Source organism: Neovison vison, chromosome 5 (assembly GCF_020171115.1).
Source record: "Neovison vison isolate M4711 chromosome 5, ASM_NN_V1, whole genome shotgun sequence".
Lineage (NCBI taxonomy): Eukaryota > Metazoa > Chordata > Mammalia > Carnivora > Mustelidae > Neogale > Neogale vison.
The window spans coordinates 40716071-40743149 of NC_058095.1; the positions used below are offsets into that span (position 1 = coordinate 40716071).

The window sequence follows — 27079 nt, forward strand, 5'->3', positions numbered from 1 at the left end:
CGCTTCAGGCTCCATGATGGGCATGGAGCCTGCTTAAGATTCTCTCTCTCCTTCTCCCTGTGCCCCTCTCCCTGATTATGTGCCCACTCTCTCTCAAAATAATAGTAATAATAATAATGATGATGATAATAGTGATCCTGACTAATCTCAACTGGACTCAGTCCAGACTGTGCCTTTTACATAACATTAAAAAATAACCTATAACTGGGGATGCCTGGGTGGCTCAGTGGGTTAAGCCTCTGCCTTCGGCTCAGGTCATGATCTCAGGGTTCTGGGATCAAGCCCCGCATGGGGCTCTCTGCTCAGCATGGAGCCTGCTTCCTCCTCTCTCTCTGCCTGCCTCTCTGCCTACTTGTGATCTCTATCTGTCAAATAAATAAATAAAACCTTAAAAAAAATAACCTATAACTATACCAGCGAAGCCACCCTTTAACAAATAAAGGACCAATGAGAAAGAGCCTGAGGAATCTAGAACCCCCTCCCCCAAAAAATGATGACTTGGGGAAATAATTTGGCCTGAATTATTAAATAATAGCAATTGTTGTTTAAGGTAATCAAATTAAACCACCATGTCTAGATGGACCTGGCCTTCTGGGTGTGTGTTATTTGGTTAATCTTATCTAAATTATTTAGTCACTCATTTGAGTGCCTACTGTATAGTCCCCTAGGGGGCAATAATCAAAGTGAAATAACTCTTTCTACCCACAGAGATCTTATTATCTATTTGGAGACAGGCATGAAAAAACAAGTGTACATTTGCAACTTCCAAATTCCAAATGATACACCCAGCCCTTGTAGAGAGGCATACCCTGAGGAATCAGGAAAACCTCTAAAGCATCAGTTCTACATTTTCTGCATCTCTGGCATTTACTTACTGGCTCACAGGTTCTGTTTCCCACATAACCTTGTATTTCAATGCTGTATAGTCTGTGGTCTTCAAATTAGCACACGTAAATGCCAAAAGGTCAAAACTCTACTGATTATTGCAAACTCTCTTTTTTGTAAATATTTAGACACCCCATATTCGTAGCATTTTTGTAGTTCTTAACAAATTCTCAAACACTGTTTAAAGATACAGGTTGCATGACATCAATTCATGTTAATTCTCTGATCAAAAACTGTAATTTTAGTGCATATGTTTCAATGACTCTATACTTAAAATTTCAACCTGACCCTCTATTACAAAAGACATTTAGATTTCATTTATCTAAAATTAAATGCCAGGTACATTACTGATAATATTACTGATATTTTTAAAATTGGTAAATATATGAGGGAGTCAGTTATTTGCATAAATCTATCCATGTGAGCACAGTGACTAGGGAAGGGACAGGCACATGGTTGAGAGAAAGTCATAGAATGGTGTGGGATTTGCTGGAAAGAAATGCTGTCTTTTTGCCTCAGCATGAGTCTGGGAAGATGAAGGCCTACCTTTTGCTGTCAGCAGCAGTCCTGCCACCAGACACAGCCCAACATCAAAGATAACCTGAAGATGAATGTAGCCAGATTTTAATGTCCGTTTGAGCACCTGTATCAACCCGAACATGAGGCCACTCTGCCCCGGCCTTGCATGCAAGTGTGCCTAAAATTCTTATGTTCAAGTTCATTAGTTAGGTTGGATGTGCCATGCAAACAGAGGAGACCTTATTGATTCCATCTCACAAAAGGAACAAGGTAGGAAGAAAGCTGCAAGGAGGATATTTTTAAGTCATTCTGTATTTATTGGTATTCAATTTATTTTTCCCAGAGAGCAGACATACAATCTGATGTATTCCATTTTAATAAATCCTCTGCTTCTGGATTTACATCCTTAATTTCTGTGACCTCTAATTAAGGAAAGTGCCATCACACAGTGGTTAAAATTATTCCCTGAGATCATGAAGGCTGTGCTTTTAGCCACAGAATATTTTGCCTTACCAAAATTCAGAAGAAAACAGAAAACAGGAAGTCTTTTAGTAGTAGAAGAGACAGGCAACTTAGGTAGAATTCCTGAGAAAAAGTGTAGAGTCAATTAATCCACTAATTAATATTTCCCTGACTATGAACTATTATCTGTTCAATATCGCTAAACATTCTAGAAGGGAAATTCATTTTATTGCCTAGAAAGACACTTTATCACAGTGCTGTGTGAGAGCATCTTGACTTTTACTAACTGTCAGAGTTGTCATGATGCCTCAGTTTCCAATAAAATGCAGAGTTAGTACTAGTGGATGTGGGAAAAAGAAATCCAGATACAGATGATGAGAAAAAATGGTCATTACATTTAGTGCTTAGCCACGTGCTCGCTTCGGCAGCACATATACATTTAGTGCTTAGCCAGGCCTGCAGTGTTTTTCAGAATGGTTTGAAGTCAGAACAGCTCATGATCCTCCTTGACAAGTAGGAACGGCAGAGACACTTCCTGGATTATCACCTCAAACCCCAGCCAGATCAGCACACGAAAGCATAAGGCATACGGACATCAGCCAGTGTCTTCCAGTGTTGGTGCACAGACAGTCCATTTTGAAGGGGAAGGGGCTCCCAGCAGCCCCCTCTGGGTTTCAAGAAGCCACATTCCGGGAAGGAGCCAGCTCTGCAGGATCGGCTGCTCTTGCATTGTCATGGTTCCTCCGCCCACCATCCCCTGAAATGGCACAATGGAATGACTGTGTTCTCTATTGAGGACTTCCCTTTTTAAAAATAAACAAGCAAAAGTTTCCCTAATCTGACCCATATTCAATAGTGGGAGAAGGCAGCCAGTCCCAGGGTGGGGAGTGGGAAAGGAAGCCAGGCGTCAGGCAAACACACTCAGGGACAGGGACGACGTGCAGGACAGTGTGCAGGCCTCTGAAGACAGAAAAGTGAAAGGAAAGCTGAGCGTCGATGGGCTGTGGCACTCCCAGATCATCGTTCCGTGGACACACAATTTCCTTTCTTAGGTTTTCTTGCGGTATTTCTGACAGGCTTTTGCTATATCCTTCAAGAAGTTAGGAACACCATTCTACAAAACAAAGGAGACTGTCACTTCTATGTCTTCACGGTCATTACTCCTGATTCTTTAGGCTATGGCAAAGGTAAACAAAGATGACTCTGAGAATGATAAATATGACTGTCCGATTTCTGCAGAACATGACAGAAGACCCAAGGCACAGGTGAGACACTGTTACATATCTTGGTTTTTGCTAGTAAAAAGATAAGATGATTTAGAGAGACTATTTTTTGAAAAGAAAAAACACAGGAAATGGTATTGGGTTGGACTTTTGGGATTCTAACCTAGTAATCATAGAAAGGACTTCTTTTACAGAATTAGGAAATGGTGAGGGTATGGGGCAAAGGGTAGACTATGTTATTTCTTAGTTCATGCTGAGCATTGTGCAAGACATTCCCCAGATACTTCCTTACTTGCCACTACTCTACAGGGTGGTAATACCCGTCCCCATTTTCCACAGGGAAGAAATCAACAGCTTCCCTAGATTATACAGACAGAAGCAGGACAAGGACTCAAAATCACACGTGTTTGACTCAAAGCCTGTGTGCTTTGCACTCTCCCAGGGAATGTGCTGAGCCCTCTGGGCAGTAAGTAGGACTCCTACAAAGCATTGAATGGTTCCCATAAAGCCAGGTTCTCCGGCAGTCTCCAGCAATCTGGCCCCTACTGCAGTCCCCTCTCCTTACAGAGAAACAAAACAATAACAAAACTGGAGGCTTCCAAGCTTGGACACATCTGGTTGTCTCTTGAGCCAGGTGCCCGTCAGATTCCTCCCTCCAGAAGCAGACAGAGGTTCAAAAGGCACCATTTTTCATTTTTCCTACAAGGAAAAGGCTACTATCCAGAGGATACAGAGTGTGATCCTGGCAGGGTCTTGCTGGTAGGAAGGGTCTAACATTCCAGCTAAGGATTCTTCTCTTTCGTCCCAGCCTTCACATCCTGGGTGTTGGCAACCTTAGTCCCAACTGTAGTCACTCAACCAAGGTGCTTCATAAAAGAGCCTCGTTAGGCCGGAGACACAGTGTCTCTTCTGTCTGACAGCCCTGTGAGCTAAGTCAACATTTGTCAAACACACTTCCCCCCGCCTGCCTCCTGGGATCTCACCTTGGCGACCCAATTAATGAGCCAGGAAGGAATTTGGCCACCCGGGTTATCGAAGTAATACATGAAAACTAGAAAGGAAAATCAGGAGGAGGAGAAATGTTAGAAAGACAACAATAAACCCTGCAAAGATTCCCCCTCTATCTTCAGGTCCCAAAAGTAAGGAGGGAGGGAACATGGGATTCAGGAGAACTTCTCTCCTCTGCCTTGCCTCCCAGAATATGTATGTATGTATGTGTGTGGGTGTATATATACACACACAGTTTTGAAAACATAGCCACATGCACATTTTGCTGCTACTTATTAAATGCCTGTCAAGTGCTAGACACTTGGATATAGTCTCTCATTTAATTATTTCTCTCATTAATTATCTTAATAGTACAAGGGAGTTGGTAAGATTAAACCCCCACTTATAAAGGACAACATGAAGACTCAGAGCATTTGGGTGGCATGTCCAAGGTGAGAGATCTGAACAGCTTCAGTATTATGGTTCAGACATTGCCTCACACACAAAGCCATACTGATTCCCGTAGGGCGAGTGGCTGGCTGCCCCTGCTCTACTCACAGCTTTTCTCTGTGCGGCTGGAACTCGAGGCAGGCAGGTCCTGAGTCTGCTGAGCAGGAGCTCTGTCCTCAGGGGCAGTCATGCCAGCCCCCTTGCACCCCACCCCTGAAGCCTGATGTATGTATCCCCACAACTAGCCTGAAGTGAATTTCTCATGGTTTGATTTCCTCTGGGCAATGCAAGAGTCAATAAAGAATGGGCTGAGTCAGATTTAAACATCTACCGTACACTCAAGCCAGGTTTCTAGGGGTGAACTAAGTCTTTCCCCAGGTTTTGATTCCTTATTTGTTTTATACTCATGCCTGTTCTCTGACCTCAGAGAATAAGCATCATGCATTTTACATGCCTAACAGTCAGTATGGCCTACATATGGTGGCCCCAGCTGCTTTGCCAACATGCTCCCCAGCTTTACCTTTGCTCCCTTTCTTGCCATCACTCTTGATCACCAGGCTCTGCTTATACTGATTCACCCGGATCACACCAGACCTCTCAGGAATCTGTGGCACAGAGGTGCTCTGGGCCAGGACTACATGGATCTTCTGCCCGTCCATGTCCAGGTCTCGCCGCTGCCGGATGTAGATGTACTATGCTGTTAGTCAAGGCATGATATCAATGCCAGCATTTCAGATGAACAAAAGGAAACCCTACAAGCCAGAAGCAAAGTGAGATGATTCTATTCCTCCCAACTGGCCCTTGCTCCCTTTAATGGTTCCTCCATTTCTCAGCCCTGTGTCCCTACCTGCACTGAAAGACAGGCCCCATACAACCTGATATTCTCATTTGACAGCATGCATTACCTACTTGGGAATGATTCCTTGAGGCTTTCAATTATATAGGGAAACTACTCCTCCTTTCTCTAAGAAGGCACTATGAGATACGAGGGACTGCTTGCTCACCAACGGTGTGATTCTGCATTTGTTACTCAACCTTTCTGAAGCTGAGTTTCCCTCTGTAGGGAAAGGGGGCTATATTCCCCAGCAGGCAAGCTTAGTGGGGGCACTGGAGAAAGACTGGGGCAGAACAAGTACTCGATAAACACTATAGTCATTTCACTTTGTCCTGCCCTCCCGCAAAGCTCTGGTTAGTGACCTCTATGCACAGAAGATGGTCAAGCAATGTTACTTACACCTAGTGGTCAGAGGAAGAGCATGAGAACCTGAGTATTCAGTAAGCAGAAGTCCTCTCTGGGTTAACATTGGTTAACCAAGAATAACCAAGCCATTTCATCTCTATAAACACAGAGCACTCACTATGTCTATGGTACTATAATAGGGAAGGCAAGTGACTCCTAAGAAACAGTGAGAGTTACCATCTATTAAGCCCTTACCATAAGCCTTACATATAGCATCAGTTTTGATTCTGAAAAGGTCCCTCTGAATTTGGTGTAAGTATCCTCATCTTACAGATAACAATATTAAAGCTCCAAGAAGTAAAGAAATTTGCCAAAGATCCCATCGCTCAACTGGAACCTGAGTGCAAACCCAGATCTGGCTCTGAAACCTAGCTAGACTTTCATAGCTGGACAGACCTCAACAGAATTTTAGGCATTCTGAAGGAATTCAAAGCCTAAACAATAATATTTTTTTTTAAAACTCTAAGTATTACGTAATACACTCACTGTAACAGCAGCAACCATAGCCCCATGCCACCGCAGAATCTCTGCAGCACCCACGGGTCCCAGCCCTCACTCAGGCACCCTGCAGGATATGCTACTGCCCCCGACTCTGGGGACATACAAGTAAAGTTCTTAAATGTTTTGCGGGAGATATGATGTTTCTTTGGCTCTGGATTTCTGACATCAAGACCTTTTACATTTTCCTCAAAACAAAAATTGTCCCACTTTTTCTCAAAACTTGCTCATCTCATGTGACAGGTATCACCTGACACTTCATTGAGGAAAAATCAACCTGATGTATTGATTAAAACTTGGCAGAGTCTTCAAAAAGTTGGAAGGTCCAGCCTACCAGAGGGCTTATGACCAGAGAACCACCAGTTCACTGAGGCCCAGAGAAGTGAAGGGACTTCCAAAGTCACACAACAAATCAGAGAATGAGCTCACTTTCAGTCTGGGATCTTTGGTTCCAAACGAATGTTCTTTTCCTTTGCACTATTCTCTGTTCTCAAAAATTTAACCACTAGTGGAGAGACATGCACATAGAAAGGTTAAAAAACTCATCATCAGATTGTGTGGTATTGGAAAACCAAATATATAGAACTTGAAGTAGTCCCAAGTATCTACCCCTAACACCTAACCATCAGTGTCACACTGAAGTCAGAGAGATGGGATCATGGTCACTGCCTGATCAAGGTCACCACCTCTGGAAATAACTGGATGTGCTTCCAAACCTACCTCTGCCACCCACTAGTTGTTAACCAGAGCAAAGTTCTGGACTTCTCTTTGCCTCAGTTTCCTTAACTGTGAAATGAGGATGATGGTTCTTACTTTGCACAGATGTTGGCAGGATCAGGGAAAACCACATAAAATCTGAAGGATTACTTAATCCACAATTGGTTGAAATACATACCATATGTTGTACAAACTACCTAGCAGTATGTGAACAAGAAATAAGCCCTTATGGAGTTTATAATCTAGTTGGGACCAAGGAAAACACATAGACTTAGACACAAAAACACATGCAAACAATATACATAAAACACAGCAACACTCTCCTTCTCTTTCCAGAGAATAATTATGTAGGAAATACAGACTTATACAAAGCTAAAGCTAGAAGAGATCCCAGTGATCATCCAGTTGGGTGGTTTCCAAACTTTTTTTTTTAATCCACACAACCCTTTGTTGACAGGATCTTCTGTGGAAATTCAGCGTATGACATACTCTGCTGCTGTGATTGAAGAGGACAGTGAAGGAGTGGAAATCTCACCTATCAGTCACCCTGCCCCCTCCCTGCTTGTCCTCAGATTTGCATCCCCCTTCCTAGGCTAGTCCTGAGAGGGCTTCTTAGAACCTTGGAATGTTAGCTAAAACTTCCCACAGTCCATTCAACTGTTTTAATGGTAAATGAGGGGAAGAAACATACACCCAATCTGCAGAGCCAACAGTCAAGTAGGGATCATGTGGGATCAATAAAACAGGAGGGGAGAAGGGGAGAGCTGGAAAGTGGGGCCTGAATTCGAGTTCCCACTTGGCCAATCATCTATACTTATGCCTCCATCACTTTATCTCTCTGGGTGCCCACTTCTACCTCTGGATTGAGGGAATGTATTAAACACTCTATAAAAAGTTCTTTCCAGGTCCCCAATTCTGTGGCCCCAAAATTTCAAGTCTTAGAACACCTCTCAGGAAAGTTTGAGCTGCCCTCCAGGACCACAATCACAGAGGCTCCACATGGTCAAGCCCAGACATCACACACACTGAGGTCTCCAAAAGTCACATAAGAAGCAACAGTTTTAGCATATGCTTCTACAAGAATCAAGGACAATGCTGTCCACACCTGCTGGGCATGCTACCATTGGGCTATGACCAAGGGGCACAAGAAACACTTAGAAAGCCAAGTAGGAAGGATACGTCTCTGTTGGACATGGGAAAAGGGTACTTCACTTGCCAGTAGACCACGGTTTCTCCATTGTATTCGTTTTCATAGAGTTCTAAGGAGAACAAAAGAAGTTAATGTATCTGGAGCTTCTGGGCTCCAATTAAGCCTAGGTATGATGACCTCTGAGGATATGATAAACCACTAACTCATAAGGCACAGAATTCTAGAAAAAATCAGACATTCATTAATGCCGAAAGTTTATTGCCCAACAGCAGAGTCTGGTAGACATAAAAACACAATAAAAAAATAAAAAATAAAAAAATAAAATAAAATAAAAATAAAACAACTCAGCAAAACACGTGCACTGTATAGCACAAGCAAGATCCCCAAAAAAGAACGCAATAAAACAAAACCAGGCATCCAAAAATGAATGTTCAGGTTTTAAAATCAGGGCAACCACCAGATGTCACTAGAATCCCAATAGTTTTGCTTTTAAGACCTTCTCTCTTTAGATTTCTTGATCTTTTACAACTAGCCTGGGACTGAGTCACCCAGTCCAGTGTGTTCAGCTGGGAAAAGAAGGTTCCAGGGATGGCAGTATCCTTCCTAAACAACTAGAAAGTGGCGTAACTGTGGCAAACCCTGGGTGTCTTCCTTCTCTCCTATTTCTTTACATTTTACCACAGCTATAAGGACCAGAATTTCTTAATATTCCATCATTATATTATGTGCAAATAGCAGCCGACTCTCAGTTGGAGAAAGCAAAGGAATTCAATGACAAGCACACCCTCTGACCCCAAGCTGTGCAGTAAGCTTCAAACTAACCATTTAGAGAAGAAACTAAGTCAAGGCTGCTGAAGTAACCATGAGAACCACTTGAGGAGCTCCTGAAGGGGAAATGCATTATTTAATTCAGCTTTTTAAAGAAAATCTATTAGAAGCAAGTCATGGATTAAAGAGCTTGCCAGGGCACTGGTGCCACAGGAGGCTAACAGCAGCCCTTGAGAGGAAGGGAGAAGTGGACATGTTACCTTTGCACGCTCAGCCTCACCTCCCCTTTCCTGGACCAGCAATCCCAATTCTCCCCCAGGGAATCATCCTTCCCCTCCTCCTTACTATGTAGTTTAAGCAGGACTCGCTCAGCATTAATTTCAGGGCTGGGAAAATGAGCAAGACATGGCCCAGTCATTTGTTCAGGGATGGTGCGTCTGGCCAGAGTCTAGCCTTGTCACTCTAACAAAGTTTGGGCCAAAAAGTGGTTCAGTAAAGGCTCTCAGGTAACTCACAAATATCTAGAAGGATCAGAGTTGGGCTTAGAACCTAAGGACTGTACCAGAGAAGCCAAGCTACTGTTGTGACTAGACTAGACACCCTAGCGTGAATGGCTAGGCTCTGTGGTATCTCCCCCAACATCAGATACCTTAGCCCTACGATCACCAGGAAATTGATCATGATGCTCCCCGCTTGCTCATGTTGTGCTCTCTCAAATTGAAGCTGCATGTTGTCTTATGGGCAACATCTGTATTACACCACTGAACCATGGCTGCTAAGGAGACTGGGACGGAGAACATCTGGCTTCTTCCCTAAACAGAGGAACATCACAATTCACCCCAGACAGGAATGGTATTTGAAAACACTAAGAGAGCAAAACCATGACAAACATCTACAGGATGCCATGACAGCAAATTGTGGGAATCTGGCTACCATGAGTAGAAAAGTGGAATGTTCATTTCTGTTCCTGTGGGGTTATTTATATGGTGAGACTATAAGTCTGGATCATCTGGGGGCCGTATTTGCCATGATATAACAATCTGCCTGAGAACTGGGTCAACTCAGAAGAAAATTAAATCCAGATGGAGAAAGCATTTAAACATTAGATGCAGTGTCCTGGAGGTCAGAAACCCCTGGACTTTTTAATGCCATGAGCTGATACTCTTTTTCCTTTTCTCACACTGGCATTTGTTAAGTTCTTGTTGCTTGCAACCAAGCATCCTGACTCTGGCAAGAATCTTTTCAGTGCCCCAGGGCTAGTTCTGCAGTTCTAGTCCTCCATGACTGAATGGTGGACGCCAAGCCAGCTCTAAGTGACAGGAGGATCACCTCTTTCATGCCTTTGCTAGTTGTCCATCACTTTCAGGATCAAATCTAAGCATTGTAGCCTGGTGACCAAGATGGGCCCCTGGGGATCTGACCTTTCTCGCACCCTAGCTCTAGATTCTGCTACCCCAACAACCCAATAAAACCAAATTGCTCAGTTTTTTAACATGCCGTGCTGTTTCATGCCTTCCTTGCTTTACTCATGATCTTCCCTGGGCCTCAAATGGCCTCGAACCACTCACCCCTTTACCCTCTCAGCTTCTCACCTTCTCTCCTATACGTGTTCTTGTTTTGTGTTTGTTGTTGTTGTTGTTGCTTGCATTCCTGTTGTTTATAAAACTTTGATTCAACTTCCAAAACAAAGCTTGGACACTACCTCCTCCAAGAAGCCTTGTGTGACTACTTGGATATATGGGTTGATGACAAAATTACAGTGAGAACAAAGTAGGCCTTGGAGCAAACTGAAGAATGGCATTTGAGAGTATGCAAGGAATCATAAAGACATGTTTCAGCCTAGGATTCAAGACTTTCATGCCAAAATTAAAAATGAAACAGTAGAGATTAAACCGGTTGCTTTCTACTGGCTAGAGTAACAACAGATTCTACTTTCTATATGACTTTAAAAAACAGTAAGTCGGGGCGCCTGGGTGGCTCAGTGGATTAAGCCTCTGCTTTTGGCTCAGGTCATGATCTCGGGGTCCTGGGATCGAGCCCTGCATGGGGCTCTCTGCTCAGCAGGGAGCCTGCTTCCCCTTCTCTCTCTGACTGCCTCCCTCTACTTATGATCTCTGTTCCTCTCTCTCTGCCAAATAAATAAATAAAATCTTTAAAAAAAAATAAGTGTCACTCACCTTTAACATATTGGTCCCACTGCTTTCTGTAGTCTAAGTCCATATAGATATCTGCCAGCACAGCCGGTGGGCAATCATCCAGAATACCAAAGACTTTATACGCATAAAGTCCAGTCTGCTATAAAAACAGAACAGGCAGAAATAACCTATTGATTCCCAAATTGACAGACAGCTGGGTTACACAGCATATAAAGAACAGCTGTACGCGCAACACCATTAGTGACTACATCCTCTGTGGTCTTGGTGACATGATGATGAAAAAGCAGATGAGGTTCCTGCTCTCTCATGAGTCTTATATTTTCTTGTAGACATTGGTGGTGGTAGTGGCTATAAATGCTATCTAGGAAATTTGAATAGAATATTAGAAAAGTTCTATATTTAGTGGTGCCTGGATTGGTGGGGAGGGGTTTCCCTATGTAATTAGGTGGTCAGGAAAGGCTACCATGAGAGATAACCTTTATCTCTCAGCCAGCCATGGAAAATTAAGGAAAACTCATTCCTGGTAGGGAAAAAGCCCTTAGACTGATGGACTGGCATGCTGATAGAACAGAAAGTCACAGGGTCCAGAGAACCATGGATGGGGGGAGAATGGTCAGAGTTGAGTTCACAGAGGTAATGAGAGGCAGACTTCAAAAAGGCTTTGTAAACCAGGGAAAGGGGTAAGGATTTTGTTCTAACTACTAAGGAAAACCAATGAGTGACTTTAATTGGGGGGAATAATAAATAAAGAGACGATTCTTGCTGCTTGGTAGAAAGTAATCATAAGGGAGCAAGGAGATGGATTTGAAGACCAGCGTAATGGTCCAGATAAGAGATGATGGGGATCTGAACGAGGAGGTGACAATGTGATGGAGAGAAGTCCAGTGATTTAGGGATATATTTAGAAGTAATGTCAGCAGGAAGTGCTGGCAGATTGCCTGTGGGTAAAGAGAAAAAGAAGAATTACGTCTTAGAACCTCTGCTTGAACACCCAGCACGGGAGCTCCATGTTCTAAGACAGAGAAAAGTTGGGAAGAGGTGATTTGTGGGCTGTGGGGAAATAAAAAATTCTACTTTTGAGTTTGAGATGCTTATTAAACATTCCAGTGAGAGTGTCATATAGGCAGCTAGCATTCAGGGGGACAGGTTACTATTTTGGACATCCACAGGTCATAATGAAACCCAACACGTTGTTTTTATCAGTTCCAAGACAAAATTTTTCAACAGCTTCTTTTTTACTTAAGGAATTTGTGTATAAAGGAAATAACAGCAGTGTCAAATCACATTACTCCCCTTTATTCAGGGGGAAAAAAAAAATTTCTAGATTTGAAAGTATAAGAGAGTCTCCCCCCACCCCTTTTTTTTTTTTCAGGTGAGGCTGTGAGGTTCTGGGCTGGAGTAGGCCATGCTACACATTTCACTATCTGTCCAACAGCAGCTAACAATTCCTGACTCTCCCATTGCCTAAAGGCTCTGTCCTTAAGATTAAACCAAAGGCTTTTAGATTAATTTCCATGCAAAAGCAAATAAAAATGATGCTTTCTGAATGACACATTATTCCACGTGTTAAAGAAATGTTATTGACTAGTGAACATGAATAAAACTATCCTCTTAAACCCAATGCCAAAGAGTTACATGAAGTCAAGAGGTAACATGGTGAAGCTTTCTAGAGATCTTGAGGCTGCAAGTGCTTCCTTGTTCAGGGAGTATAACCCAGGGAAATACACTTCCCAGTTCAGGAATCTCACAGATACATTAAAATACCTGGTAAGAAATAGAAGATGGCATTGGAACTGAATTCATAAAATTCTTCCAGATCTAGAAGTATATGACTTTATACCAAGGGTTTCCAACCAGCAAATGACAAACTAGTAGATCTGAACCCCTCACGCGCTTCCATGGATACCCCAAAGGAAGGGCAGACATCAGGAGAAACATCTCCTTCTCTCTTCTGTCCTTTCCCCTACACATACAGGAAGATAGTGAGGGTTTATACATACCCACTTGCTTATAAATCATCTTTGGAAGAGAAACCATTAGTTCCCTATTCGAACATATTGGGGCCCCACTTTCTGTACATACTGACTGAGCAAAAGGGATAAATATGTGTTGAGATGGTCATCTCAGCTCACATGAGTTAACTGGTTATGTGGATAAATTAAGACAAACTGTTTCCTTAAAGTGGTTCCCTTCCCCCTTCTGAATTTAGTCACTGACCTAAGTGACCTCAGTCCTATACATTTTACAAAAAAAGAAAAACAGAAAGCCCTCTTAGGAAGAGAAAAATAGAACAATGTGATTTACGTGAATACAGAAGAATGAACTATTGTTACAATTTCCTTTAAACACTCCCTTCGTGGCAGAACTGAGAAATGCCAGGACTCAGAGGAACAAAATACTTGGTACCACTTCCCTCACTTATCAGTTAAATGTTCTTTTCAAGTAATGTAGAGGCCACCCAAATTCTTGGATCAAGGCACTTTTTCGCCCATTATTTCTTTCTACAAAGGATCTCAGCAAATTGTCTTTAAAAACTGAATTTTTTATAACTGTAGAAATAATATTCATTATAGGAGAAGTAGAACATGCCAAAAAAAGAGAGTAAGGAAAATAAAAATGGCACGTTACTCCATAATCCACAAAGACCTACTTTAATATTTGACATATTTAAGCACATAAATACTTGTGTATGTTACAAAATGGGAATGATACAGTTTGAACTTGTATTCTTATTTTTAACAAGCTATGGAGAGATCAAACCTAATTTAATGCTTCTCATGAGTCAACATCCCCAATATTTTTAAAATATAAATATTCCTGGAATAATCTATCGTTTCATATGGACCAAGTTTGTCCACAATTCTAATTTTTTCATTACAAAAACTTCCTTAGAAGTTTGGGGGTAGATGTTATTACCATTTTAAGGTTCTTTTTTTTTTTTTTTTTAAGATTTTATTTATTTATTTATTTGACAGAGAGGGATTACAAGTGGGCAGAGAGGCAGGCAGAGAGAGAGAGGAGGAAGCAGGCTCCCTGCTGAGCAGAGAGCCCGATGCGGGACTCGATCCCAGGACCCTGAGATCATGACCTGAGCTGAAGGCAGAGGCTTTAACCCACTGAGCCACCCAGGCGCCCCATTTTAAGGTTCTTTATGCTTAGAAACCTTTAAGAAGTTTGTACCAATTTTACTCTTGCCAGTAGCACAGGAGCATCTCAAAAGGATTGGGTACCATTGTTTATACAAACAATTTGATAGGGAAAAGGATGAAACTTAGCTTGATTTGGGCAGTTTTTATTACTGATGTGTATGGTCTCCTTAAAATTGGAAGATGGGGAGGAGAAGTGAGCTGGGGGAAATCGGAGGGGGAGACAACCATGAGAGACTGTGGACTCTGAGAAACAAACAGAATTTTGGAGGGGAGAGGGGTGGGGGGTTGGGTGAGCCAGGTGGTGGGTATTAAGGAGGGCACGTATTGCATGGAGCACTGGGTGTGATGCATAAACAATGAATTTTGGGGCACACACAAAAAAATTAAATTTAAAAAAATTAGAAATAAAATCTTTCTGCATATATGTCTCTAAAATTACCAGTACTTCAATAAATGATTCCAAAAAAGTTTAGGCAAGAGGTTACTGCCTTTCCTGAAGTTCCTCCAGAAACCATTTCTAAGCATGTCTCCATTTCTTTATCATGTTGTAAAACATGGTGTATACTTTTGTAATGCTCCATTTATAAATAAAGTAAAAATTATTCAGTGGTAGAGAATCAGTAAATATCTTCTGTAGAATACAAGAACCAGAAGAAACAGAAGATTTCGCATAGCATACAGTACCTTCTTTCTTGCTAAGAGAACCTCTGTGGCAGTATACATAGCTAACTTTGCTGGTCTCCTATGCAGGTTTGAATATGGATGTTTGGAGCTGCAGCAGCTGTTTTGTAATGAAGAGGTAACCAACAGGAGGATAAAGAGTAAAAAGACGCAAGCGTTTTACTGGCATCACTGATCAGCTACAACAGTGCCAGCAACCACTGACTTCTGCCCTACTTTTTTTTTTTTTTAATTAACATATAATGTATTATTTGTTTCAGGGCTACAAGTCTGTGATTGATCAGTCTTACACAAATCAGAGCGCTCACCATAGCACATACCCTCCCAAATGTCCATCACCCAGCCACCCCATCCCTCCCACGCCCCTCCCCTCCAGCAACCCTCAGTTTGTTTTCTTAGATTAAGAGTCTCTTGTGGTTTGTTTCTCTCTCTGGTTTTGTCTTGCTTCATTTTCCCCTCCCTTCCCCTATGATCCTCTGTCTTGTTTCTCAAATTCCTCCTATCAGGGAGATCATATGATAATTGTCTTTCTCCGATTGACTTATTTCACTCAGCATAATACCCTCTAGTTCCCTCCACATTGTTGCAAGTGGCAAGATTTCAGGTTTTTTTGGTGGCTGCATAGTATTCCTGTGTGTGTGTGTGTATATACACTCACACACACACCACATCTTTATCCATTCATCTGTTGATAGACATCTAGACTCTTTCCATAGTTTGGCTATTGTGGACATCGCTGCTATGAACATTGGGTGCACGTGCCCCTTCGGATCACTACATTTGTATCTTTAAGGCAAACATCCAGTAGTGCGATTGCTGGGTCATAGGGTAGCTCTATTTTCAACTTTTTGAGGAAACCCTATACGGTTTTCTAGAGTTCTGCCCTACTTGTTAAGTGAGAAAATTAAACCCCATTGAATTACTGTTAGTACAGTTTCCTGTGGTATTGCGATGAGACATATAAGAGAGGAAGATTTGTGTCATAAGATTCATATTTATATTGTGAGTCACATGGGTGTTTACCATGTAGACTTAGACCACCCTTCAAAGTAAATCTGCCCATAAAGTACACCATACCAGATAAATACCAAAAAGTCTTAAGTATATCCTATTCAAACTTAGAAAAGAAAAAGAGAAAATTGACCTATAGAGGAACAAACATGTGGATTACACCAGGCATCTCATCAGAAACCATCCATGTAAAAAAAGAGCCTGCTTCCTCCTCTCTCTCTCTGCCTGCCTCTCTGCCTACTTGTGATCTCTCTCTGTCAAATAAATAAATAAAATCTTAAAAAAAAAAAAAGAGTGGAGTAAAATATATAATATACTGAAAGTAAAAAGCCATCAATTTGAATTCTATATCCAATGAATCTGTCCTTCAAAAGTGAGAAGAAATAAGTTTTTCAGACAAATAAAAACTGAAGGAATTCATCAGCAGAGACCTATTCTGGAAGAAATGTTAAAAGATGTTCAAAGAGGGCGCCTGGGTGGCTCAGTCGGTTAAGCCACTGCCTTCGGCTCAGGTCATGATCTCAGGGTCCTGGGATCGAGTCCCGCATCGGGCTCTCTGCTGAGCGGGGAGCCTGCTTCCTCCTCTCTCTCTCTGCCTGCCTCTCTGCCTACTTGTGATCTCTGTCTGTCGGATGAATGGATGGAATCTTTAAAAAAAAAAAAAAAAGATGTTCAAAGAAAAAAAATGATAAGTAAGGAACTCAGATCTACATAACATAAAAAAATTCCTGTTTTATTGTCTTGAAGCTTCCTGAAGGTATGAACTTTGTCTTACTCATCAGGTATCACCAAGGCTTAGCATAATGCCAAGTACACAACAGGTCCTAAAGACCACTTGAATGAGTACATGGACAAATAATTTGGAGTTGTTTTTTGTTTTTGTTTTTTTTTTCATTAACCCAAAGGTAGCTATGGAAACATGCCTATCCTAAACTAAATGGCAAGATAAGGTTGTTAGGTTTATCTCTAAGCTTTTTAGGGTCTTAAAAATACACTAAAACTCCCAGGCTAAAATTCAAAGATTCACATTTGCATGGATGCTCCCTTTTTTATATATATAATTTTTTTAAAAGATTTTATTTATCCATTGGAGAGAGAGAAAGTGAGAGAAAGCAGGAGGGGGAGAAGGTCAGAGGGGGAAGCAGACTCCCCACAGAGCCGGGAACTCTATGCAGGATTTGATCCCAGGACTGGGATCATGACCTGAGCTGAAGGCAGTCACTCAACCAACTGAGCCACCCAGGTGCCCCGGATGCTCCCTTTCTTACAAGAATATATCCATTTGTGGGGCACCTGAGTGGCTCGGTCATTAGGCGTCTGCCTTCAGCTCAGGTTGTGATCCCAGGGTCCTGGATGGAGCCCCGCGTTGGGCTCCCTGTCCAGCAGGAAGCCTGCTTCTCCCTCTCCCATTCCCCCTGCTTGTGTTCCCTCTTCTGTGTCTCTGTCAAAATAAATTTAAAAAAAAGAAAGAAAAGAATATATTCATTTGCATAATTTCTCTGAAGGATAAACTAGCCTCACAAAATAATGTCAGGGGATGGTGAGCTTGTGAAAAAACTAACTATTCCCACTGGAGGTCCACTAGAATTCTCCTTCTGCCCACACATGGTGACTCTGATGTCAAAAGAAGGTTGGAAGACCAAGCAAGAACCTTATTTCACTCTCCATTGCTCTAATTCAGCCCTGGTTCACCCTGATATTGGTATGGTATCATGACCAAGGATCCAGAATGTCCAGATCCTTACTGACAAGTCACTTCTCCTCTCAGAGGGTGCCCAAGGCCCAATGACAATCAGAGTTTTATTAATAGTCACCTCCTGTGAATCCCATATAGGAATTTGATGAAGGACAGGGTAAGGGCACAAAGCTTGGCTTATATCTAGAGACAGAAGGGGGTGTCCTAACCCCTCTACTCTCATCCCCCCAATTTAAATCTTGGGACCAGCATTCTCATACAGTCTCATACCACATGTTCATCCTGAGAGAAGTGAGGAGGGGAAGACCTGAGGCTCTGACACATCCAACCAGTTGTGTGCTCAGGAAGATGGAAAAGGATGAGGGAGAGAGAGTATGAGCAAGAGAGCGTAAGAGCTGGCCTCCATCTCTACCAGGTAGAAGCGTGCCACACATGGGTGCTCTGCACTCAGACATGGCCCACTAGTAAAATATGACTTGGTAAGTGTCTCGGGTTCAATAACTGTTCTATCACTCATGGTGATAACTCCTCTTCCCTTAGCAGAGAGGCAGAAGGGTGAGAGAAGGGGCAGAACTGTCCTAACATCTGGGAGGCACTCATGACGCAAATCAAATTATGATATCTCCTGTGGGGGTGGTACTGAAAACTTTTCATCCACAGAGATAAATCTGTTCTTGTGGGAGTTTAATCTGTGTTTCCCTCTGAAAGCCCAGACTTTCTCTTACTCAGCCTGGCTAAACACAATTTTCCTAAGAGTGCTGGGGTTTTGTAATTCAGTAGGTGCACAGCATTGAAAAGAACAGTTCCTGGAAAAGAATGTCTGCTCCTCACCACACTCTTTGATTAGAAGACCCGATGAAAGGACAGAGGCACAATGCAGACAGTCCCTTCGCACAGTGCCACACATTCAGACTTATAAATGTTAAGTCAAGCCATTAACCAGATCAGCTCAGACCACTATTCGCTTGGTCTAAATTGAGGATGTGAAGCCCTGCAGACTGCTTTCAGACTGTCTGTTGGCATGTCACAAGGTCCACTAGGATGGTAACACAGCCCAAAGCTCCAACAAGACCTGACTGTAGATCACTGGGAAGGCTTTTGTAAGTGGCCTGTGGCCCTTCTCTACCCGCAGGACTGACTGCTCAGCACAGCTCAGAGGTCAACATTCACTCCCAAGTGGCCACTAACTTAAAAATCAAGAAGAGTGAGCCATCAATTGGACGTTGCTTTTGTCTTACAATATTCCTTTTTTCCACTCTAACCTTTCCATTTCTACCTCTTCTATAAGGTACTCCCCTCCTCTTGACATCAGAACCCCCACCCTCCATCCCCCAACACCATGCTGGATGTCCCATACATCAGTGATACTCAAAGTGTAATCCCTGGACTGGTAGCTTCAGCAGCACTTGGCAACTGGTTAGAAATAAAACACCAACAGAAAAAGAAAAAAGAAATATAATGCAAACTTTCATGCCCCATACCAATCCACTGAACCAGAAACTGGGAGTGGAGTCTGGATGCTTAATTTTAACAGACCCTATGGGTGATTCTGCTGCATGCTGAAGTCTGAGTACCACACTGCCGTATATCATTTCATTTCATGACTGTTGAAAGGTCAGTATCATCCTGAAAGGTAAATACTGCCCTTGTTTTGTAAGAAAAAGTAACTTTATCACCCTACTAAAAAGTGGGGCCTGGCTCCTGGCTAGTCTCCAACCCTAGCTTTACCCATCTGTATCCTTCTGGCTCTCCCAGGAAAACACGGCAAGCTCAGCCTGGCTCAGGGACTCACACTCAGCATTCCCTCCACCATGATGATTTAAAACCCAGCATGTCCATTTGAATCTCATGGGAAGCCTTAATGTTAAAAACAACAACAACAAATCATTTTATTATGAAGCATTTCAAACACGCACAAAAGTAGGGGGGAAAAAGTAGATGAGCCCCAATAATGAAAGGGGAATTTTTCCAAAGGACTACCCAAGCCCCAACCCAGATCAATTAAACCTGGGATTCCAGGATGGGGTGGTCATGTCTTTATAGCTTCCTGGGTGATTCTAATGTGCGTGAGCTTTGACAAACACTGTCTGGTACCTTTCTGCTCCAGAAAGTTGCATGATGCCATCTCCCACTTCATTCCTTTCTCCACTCAAATGTTAATCTCTGCAGAGGGGCTCTCCAGATTCCCTTATCTTAAACACATCACATCGCCCACAGCTACCACTCCCACACCACCTTTCTATCCCTTCATCCCAGTTTACTTTAATCATAGCATTTTTCACCCAACATTTCATTATATACCATGCGTTTATTCTCATCAGTGAGTGTCATTCGTTCAAACAGTGGGCACGTCTTCCTGTTCACTGCTTATCCCCAGTGCCTGTGAGGGATGGGAGGCATCTGGTGAACATTCTCTGAATGAAAAGATGAATGATAGTGGATATAATGGGGATTTTAACCCAGGACAAGCTGCTTCCAAAACCCATGTTCTTCCCATAATACTACATGGCAGCTTGGGGCTGGTTTCCCCCAGTCTCCAGAAAGTAGTTCTTGCCTTGAACCAAGCTGTAAATCTGGTGCTGAGCTTACCAAAGTAGGCTGGTTCGTGTCTAGTTCCCAGTCACAAGGTCTCATGCTGCTCACGTCACAACTCTGGGTCTTATTTCTAACTATAAAATAGGTAAATAAGCCTGTCCCTACCTACCTTCCAGATTGGTTTACAGGGATAAAGGAAACTTAACACGAGACAGCATTAAATTAAATCACCATGTAAAGGTAAGTTATTCATATTACTACCTGGGGAGGAGAAAAAGAGAAAAGAGAATGGAAACAGAGAAGGCAAAGGGAGTACAGAAAAGAAGTGAACGGAAAAGATGATGGTGTTGGACAGAATGGTTTCAAAGAAACTATCAAAGTCCAAAAATTCTGTGATTTAATAGGAAAGGAGGAAATTAAAAAGTATCCAAATATTGTATATCAAAAGTAGCCATCTGTCCAAGAACATGATTCAGAATTAGTTATCTACTTTTAAAAAAAGCTATAATCTTTTTAAATGCTAAAATATAATTTAATTGTTACAGTGGAAAACTCAAATGCCTCTATACTTACTTCAACCTTTTCAAAACATGCAATAAAAGATCATCATCAGAGCTCACGATGGACCAACATAAATGGCTAAACATGATCCAGATGTAGGCCTGGCTTTATTACAATGGGGATACTCATCTACAGAATATGGTCCTTGGGGCGCCTGGGTGGCTCAGTCTGTTAAGTGTCTGCTTTTGGCTCAGGTCACAATCCCAGGGTCCTGGGATGGAGCCCTGCATCTGACTCCCTGCTCAGTGGGAGGTGTGCTTCTCCCTCTCCCTCTGCACCTCCCCCACTGCTTGTGCATGCACTCTCTCTCTGTCTCTCTCTCTCAGTCAAATAAATAAATAAATAAAAATCTTAAAAAAAAAAAAAAAAGAACATGCTCCTTACACAAATCATGGTAAACACTTTGATAAAGAGGGTCCCTTTTGCATGGGCACTACATGTAAATTTACTCCCGCAAAACTCAAGCAACCCAACAAGATTTACCAGATTACCTGTCTCAGTTTCCCTTTATGGGTCTTACAGATGCCAAGAAAAATTAGAGTAACTAGGGGCGCCTGGGTGGCTCAGTGGGTTATGCCTCTGCCTTCGACTTGGGTCATGGTCTCAGGTTCCGGGGTCAGGCCCCACATCGGGCTCTCTGCTCAGTGGGGAGCCTGTTTCCCCCTCTCTCTATCTGCCTCTCTGCCTACTTGTGATCTCTCTCTGTGACAAATGAATAAATAAAATCTTTAAAAAAATTAGAGTAATTAACAAGAAAATGGGGAAAGACGGGGGACTCAAGGCACTCATCTCAACAGAGTCAAAATCTTTAGATGGCTCTTTAGAAACAGGATGAATAAAGCAGATATTGATGGGGTTGAGGAAAAAGGCTTAATACAGCATCTTCGAAAGTTAGGGACCCCCTGGTGGCCCTTCAACATTAAAGGGTCCCAGATAAGTCCACTCTGTTTATCCCAGTTGTTGGAAAACAAAGACTATAGTAAAAAACCTTACCTGGACTCACCTGCACAAATGGTCAGGTAGATTAATCAAGATGAAGATTGACAGAGGAGCCCTGGTCTTCCGGTCTGACCCCCAGCTGAACCTTGGCCTGAGGACCCACGGCCATATGCACTCATGTGGGTAAAATGGCTTGGGTGGGTAGAAGAAAAGACATGTAACAGTAACATGAAGAGTGAATTAAACACCACTGGTGCATAAGACAGATAAAGGGCTTTGGGGCAGATAGGGGCAGGTTTACCCAGAGTGTGAGGCAAGGTAATTTCACTTTTGATAAGATGTGGTAGTCAGAGGAAAAGATTTCTTAACTAGAAATTAGAAGGAATTCCTTTCTGGGAGTAAGGTAAAACATGGGAGTCAACCTGGAAAGAAAATGAAGCTTTAAGCAAAGTGGGCCAGAGAGCAAATAATGCTGCTAAAACCCAGTAAGGATTCTAGGAAAGGGCTCATACCCTGACCCAACAGAGCCTCTTGCTATTTTAATACAGACGGAATTCAAAGTGGCCATGGATGGCCCTTCATCCTAGCTGCTGAGGCCCAAGGGCACACCTAGGAGAATCCCATGGCCCTTTAAACTTTAGAGCAGTTACCTGGGAGCACCTGTGATTTACATCAGTGTAGCATGACCCCCCCCCCATCACAGAGCCGGTTGAAATAAGACATATACTATGCTTAGTAAGGGTGGGAGCTATTCTAAAGACCACTGAAATCCTCCCACCAGAGGGAAGCGGGCCCTGCTACGGAAAAATACACAATGAAAACAATACACAGTATGAAGCCAGGCACTGCCTCAGCTCACAGGCACAAAAGCAAAAGAGCACAGATCCGGTGGAGGGGTAAAGAGTAGAGTGGTCTGGGCTGGCTAGAGGACCAGGGATGTGCAGATGAGTCAGGGACATAAAGCTGGAAATGTAAGTTGGAACCCAACTAGTTCAGTACAGTCAACAATTTCTGACAGTACAGCTTACCATTTTTCCAACTTTACAAAATCACAAAAGCAATATGAATTCAGTAGAAATTGTACTTTGAGTTTGGAATTTTGATCTTTCCCAGGGCTAGTGATACGTGGTACAGTACCTTCTCCTGTTGCTGAGCAGAGGCTGTGAGCCACAGGGTCAACAACTGATACAACTGTTCTGCACCCATACGATCATTGTTTCTCACTTTCAGTACACTATTCAATAAATTACATGATATTCAACACTTCAGTATAAAACAGGTTTTGTGTTAGATGTTTTAGCCCAACTGTAGGTTAATGAAAGCATTCTGAGCACAGTGAGGATCAGCTGGGCTAAGCTATGATGTTTAGTAGGGGAAGTGTATCAGATGCATTTTTTTAAAAAGATTTTATTTATTTATTTGACAGACAGAGATCACAAGTAGGCAGAGAGGCAGGCAGAGAGAGAGGAGGAAGCAGGCTCGATGTGGGGCTCGATCCCAGGACCCTGGGATCAAGACCTGAGCTGAAGGCAGAGGCTTTAACTCACTGAGCCACCCAGGCGCCCCAGATGCATTTTTTTAAAAGATTTTATTTATTTATTTGACAGACAGAGACCACAAGTAGGCAGAGAGGCAGGCAGAGAGAAATAGAGGAGGAAGCAGGCTCTCTGCTGAGCAGAGAGCCCGATGTGGGGCTCGATCCCAGGACCCTGGGATCATGACCGGAGCCGAAGGCAGAGGCTTCAACCCACTGAGCCACCCAGGTGCCCCTCAAATGCATTTTTGACTTAAGATATTTTCAACTTATGATGGGTTTATCGGATGTAAACCCATCATAAGGTGAGAAAGATCTATATAGCCTACGTGGCAGCATTTGCCTTCTTTCAGAGAGGGAGAGCAGAAAGGAGCCTATTTATAGCACAGGTATGGAAGTAGACCGCTGAGCTCTGATTCCAATTCAAACCCTCAGCAATCAACCTTTCCACATACCCCTTTTCATATAGGTAAAAAAGGTGATAATTACAGTATCTTATATTAAGGCTGATGTGAGGCTACTAGGTATCTATTCATACAAGATACCAAGTGCTGACTGGAAGAGGCACATACAGCCCAACGTCTACGGCAGCATTATCAATATAGCCAAAATATGGAAAGAGCCCAAATGTCCATGGACTGATGAATGGACAAAGAAGATGTGGTAAATATACACAAAGAACTATTACTTTGCCACCAAAAAGAATGAAATCTTGGAGAGGTGTCATTTCTGTTCAGGCCCTATGTACTCTAGTCACGGCATGATGTTTGTTCTCGACTGCAAGGTGTTCAGATTCTGTAAATCCAAGTGTCATAAAAACTTTAAAAAGAAGCAGAATCTTCGCAAGTTCAGGTGGACTACAGCATTCCGTACAGCAGCTGGTAAAGAGCTTACAGTGGATAATTTACTTGAATTTGAAAAACGTAGAAATGAACCTGTCAAATACCAGTGAGAGCTGTGGAATAAAACTACTGTTGCAATAAAGAGAGTTGAAGAGATCAAACAGAAGTGCCAAGCTAAATTTATAATGAATGGATTAAAGAAAAATAAAGAATTAGAGAAAGTTCAGGACATCAAAGAAGTCAAGCAAAACACTCATCTTATCCAGGACCCTCCTGCAGGCAAAGAAAAGCACCTGGAAGAAAAAATGGTGCAGAAATTACAACAGGATGTGGACATGGAAGATGTTTTTTTAAAAATCTCACTAACTCTTTCTATAAGCGCTTTTGAAAATCTCCTTAGGAGACTAAGAACTTCTAAATCATCAATTTATATTTTAAGTAAGGTCACGCAAATGAAAGGTAATTAAAAACACGTCTCTCCGACATGGATGGAACTAGAGGGTATTATGCTGAGCGAAATAAGTCAATCGGAGAAAGACAACTATCACATGATCTCCCTGATATGAGGAAGTGGAGATGCAATGTGGGGGGTTTGGGGGGTTTGAGAAGAATAAATGAAACAAGATGAGATCAGGAGGGAGATAAACCATAAGAGACTCTTAATCTCACAAAACAAACTGAGGGTTGCTGGTGGGGTGGGAGAGGGTGGTGGGATTATGGACATTGGGGAGGGTATGTGCTATGGTGAGTGCTGTGAAGTATGTAAACCAGGCGATTCACAGACCTGTACTCCTGGGGCTAATAATACATTATGTGTTATAAAAAAATTTAAAAATTATATTTTAAAAAAAACACATCTCTCCTACATTTCTGTCATTATGGATGTTAGATTGCATCTCCATTGTTAAACCCACTCAGAGTTGCATTTATGTAAGTCATCAAAATTCTCTTTGTAAATACAAGTGTGGACATAAAATGGTCCTGCCACTTAGATAGTGGCACTAGGCAGATTTATGTGAACCAACGACAAAAATTCATGGCTAGCAATATGTAAAATGAATTTTTTTTGCAGTTAAAAAAAAAAAGAATGAAATCTTGCCATTTGCAACAATATGAATGGAACTAGAATGTATTATGCTAAGTGAAATAAGTTCGAGAAAGACAAATATCAAGATTTCATTCATGTAGAATTTAAGAAACAAAAGAGATGAACAAAGGGAAAGGCAAGGGAAAATAAAAACAGAGGGTGGCAAACCATAAGAGAGTCTGTAGTTAAGAGACTGGGGCTGCTGGAGGGGAGGTAAGTAGGAGGATAGGCTACATGGGTGATGGAGGGTACTTACTAGGATGAGCACTGGGTGTTGCATGTGAGAAATAAATTACTAAATGGTTCTCCTGAAACCAATACTACAGTATATAAAAATTAACTAACTTGAATTTAAATAAAATTAAAAATTAAAAAAAAAAAAAGACTGACGTGGAGAATAGGTCAATACCTATAAAGCACTTAAACACTTCCTGGAACATAAGAAAGCCTGCAATGTGTGAGCTATTACACTAGATAGTTTTAGCATTAATTCTGCAACCAACAGTGCCACTGAAAGCAGAGTAGTTAAGACCACAGGTTGTCCTTCAGGTGCTTGAGCAGACTGTAACATGTAGGAGGGAAGGGATCAGAGAGGTGGAAGGCCAGGAAACTAGTTGAAGAGGTCACGGCAATTTTAGGTGAGAGGTAGCATCCGAAGTGGCAGCCACAAAGAAAAGTAGAGGGAAGGGAAGTGGGCCAGTTACCAGAATGTCTGAGCAGTCACATTGACAAAACCTGGCAAATGCCTGAATGTGGTTGGTAAGGAAAATGAAATAGAAGAATAAAGGATTTTGTCTGAAATGATGTCCATTTTTGCACCAAGCCAACGAATGAAATTACACTCAGTAATTAATTCTGCCTGCTCTGGGCTGTGAGCTTGTTCATCTTGTACACCCTGTGGCTCTGCTACACACACACTCAGAATGCCTCCTTACTTCTCTGCCAAGAAGCCTTGATTTCACTTACCCTGCCTAAAGGTGACTTTTTAACCTGTGCGTCATAAAGCTGCTGTCACAGGGTAACTGATAACAGATCTCAGGTGCACTGCAATCTTTCCACCTGGATAGCTTGCTACCTAGCTTCAAAGCTAGCTACCTGGTTTCAAAGGCCTCTGGGAGCACCTGGCGACTTGCTTAATAACCAACTCCATTCCTCTTGCCCTTTAAAGTAATCTTTCTCCTAAAGCTTCAGCCGAATGTATTAAGTGCATCTTGCAAAGATGCGGCAGCCGTGAACAGAAACAAGCCACTAAAATGGGAGATGACAGTAGCTTCCTTCCCAGGCACGCTGCTCCGCACTCACACGATCATCCTGCACACCCACCCAGTCTCCGAGAAGCCCAGTCTCCTTGCCACCTATATGCAAACCCTAAGGTCCCCCCACACACACACCAGTGGCACCCACCCGGGAGGGGTACCTACGTCCCTTGCAGGAAAGTGCATGGGGCCAAGACTCAGGAAACCCACGTTTTAACTCCACGCTTAACTTCCAGAGGACCACTCCCCCTCCTTTATCCAAAGCCAAATGCAGTGCTCGGGCCCTCAGACCTGAGGTTGAATTGGATGCCCTCCCAGCGGCAGGGGGCAGTCAGCTGTGTTCGCTGCCCCCTGTGTTCGCTCCTCCCAGCTCCGCGTGACCAACTCAGGTCCTGACTTCCGCGTCCGGAACCCCACACTCCCCCCGGGAAGCGTTCCCCTGGCGAGCTACAGCCCAGGCTCCTCCAGCGGGCCAGGTGCTACCTCGTCCAGCCGCCTGTAGATTTTGAAACCTTCGTGCTCCATCAGCAGCTCCCAGTCATTCCCAACCCGCCCGAACTGCTGGAGCTCGTCACAGGCCTTCTGGAACTGCTCCTCGGAGAAGCCTCCAAACGCACACTCCATCTTTCCACCGCCCCGGGTTGTCCGCCTGCCGCCGAGGCCACTGACCTCCGGCGTGTGCGTTCGGGGCGGGCCGAGAGGGTGGTCCACCGTGATTGGCAGGGAACAGAGG

General features: G+C 42.8%; 1 protein-coding gene and 1 pseudogene across 3 annotated transcripts; one reads left to right on the plus strand and one right to left on the minus strand.

Moving 5' to 3' along the window:
- Nucleotides 1-1698: 1698 nt before the first annotated feature.
- On the minus strand, nt 1699-27079 carry LOC122906554 (phosphatidylcholine transfer protein). 3 transcript variants are annotated; one of them, XM_044248631.1, is made up of 7 exons: nt 26830-26918; nt 21692-21819; nt 11077-11194; nt 8161-8240; nt 5047-5218; nt 4073-4140; nt 1699-2980 (listed from the first exon to the last, which is right to left on the minus strand). In XM_044248631.1, exons 3-7 carry the CDS (start codon nt 11117-11119, stop codon nt 2915-2917), a joined length of 429 nt encoding a protein of 142 aa, XP_044104566.1. In that variant the 5' UTR covers nt 11120-11194; nt 21692-21819; nt 26830-26918; the 3' UTR covers nt 1699-2914. The 3 variants fall into 3 exon arrangements, with proteins under 3 accessions (XP_044104566.1, XP_044104565.1, XP_044104563.1); XM_044248630.1 differs by lacking the exon at nt 21692-21819 and having other exon boundaries at nt 11077-11191; nt 26830-27079; XM_044248628.1 differs by lacking the exon at nt 21692-21819 and having other exon boundaries at nt 26830-27079.
- LOC122907277 lies at nt 11875-26726 on the plus strand (annotated as a pseudogene).

Bases quoted from the DNA above. Each gene is read 5' to 3' on its own strand.
- LOC122906554 (XM_044248628.1), bottom strand. From the start codon at position 26,970: ATGGAGTGTGCGTTTGGAGGCTTCTCCGAGGAGCAGTTCCAGAAGGCC. The intron at 11,195-26,829 runs GTAGCACCTGGC...CTGTTTTTATAG, and splicing joins TCTACAGGCGGCTGGACGAG to CAGACTGGACTTTATGCGTA. The intron at 8,241-11,076 runs GTGAGTGACACT...TGTTCTCCTTAG, and splicing joins GTGGGACCAATATGTTAAAG to AACTCTATGAAAACGAATAC.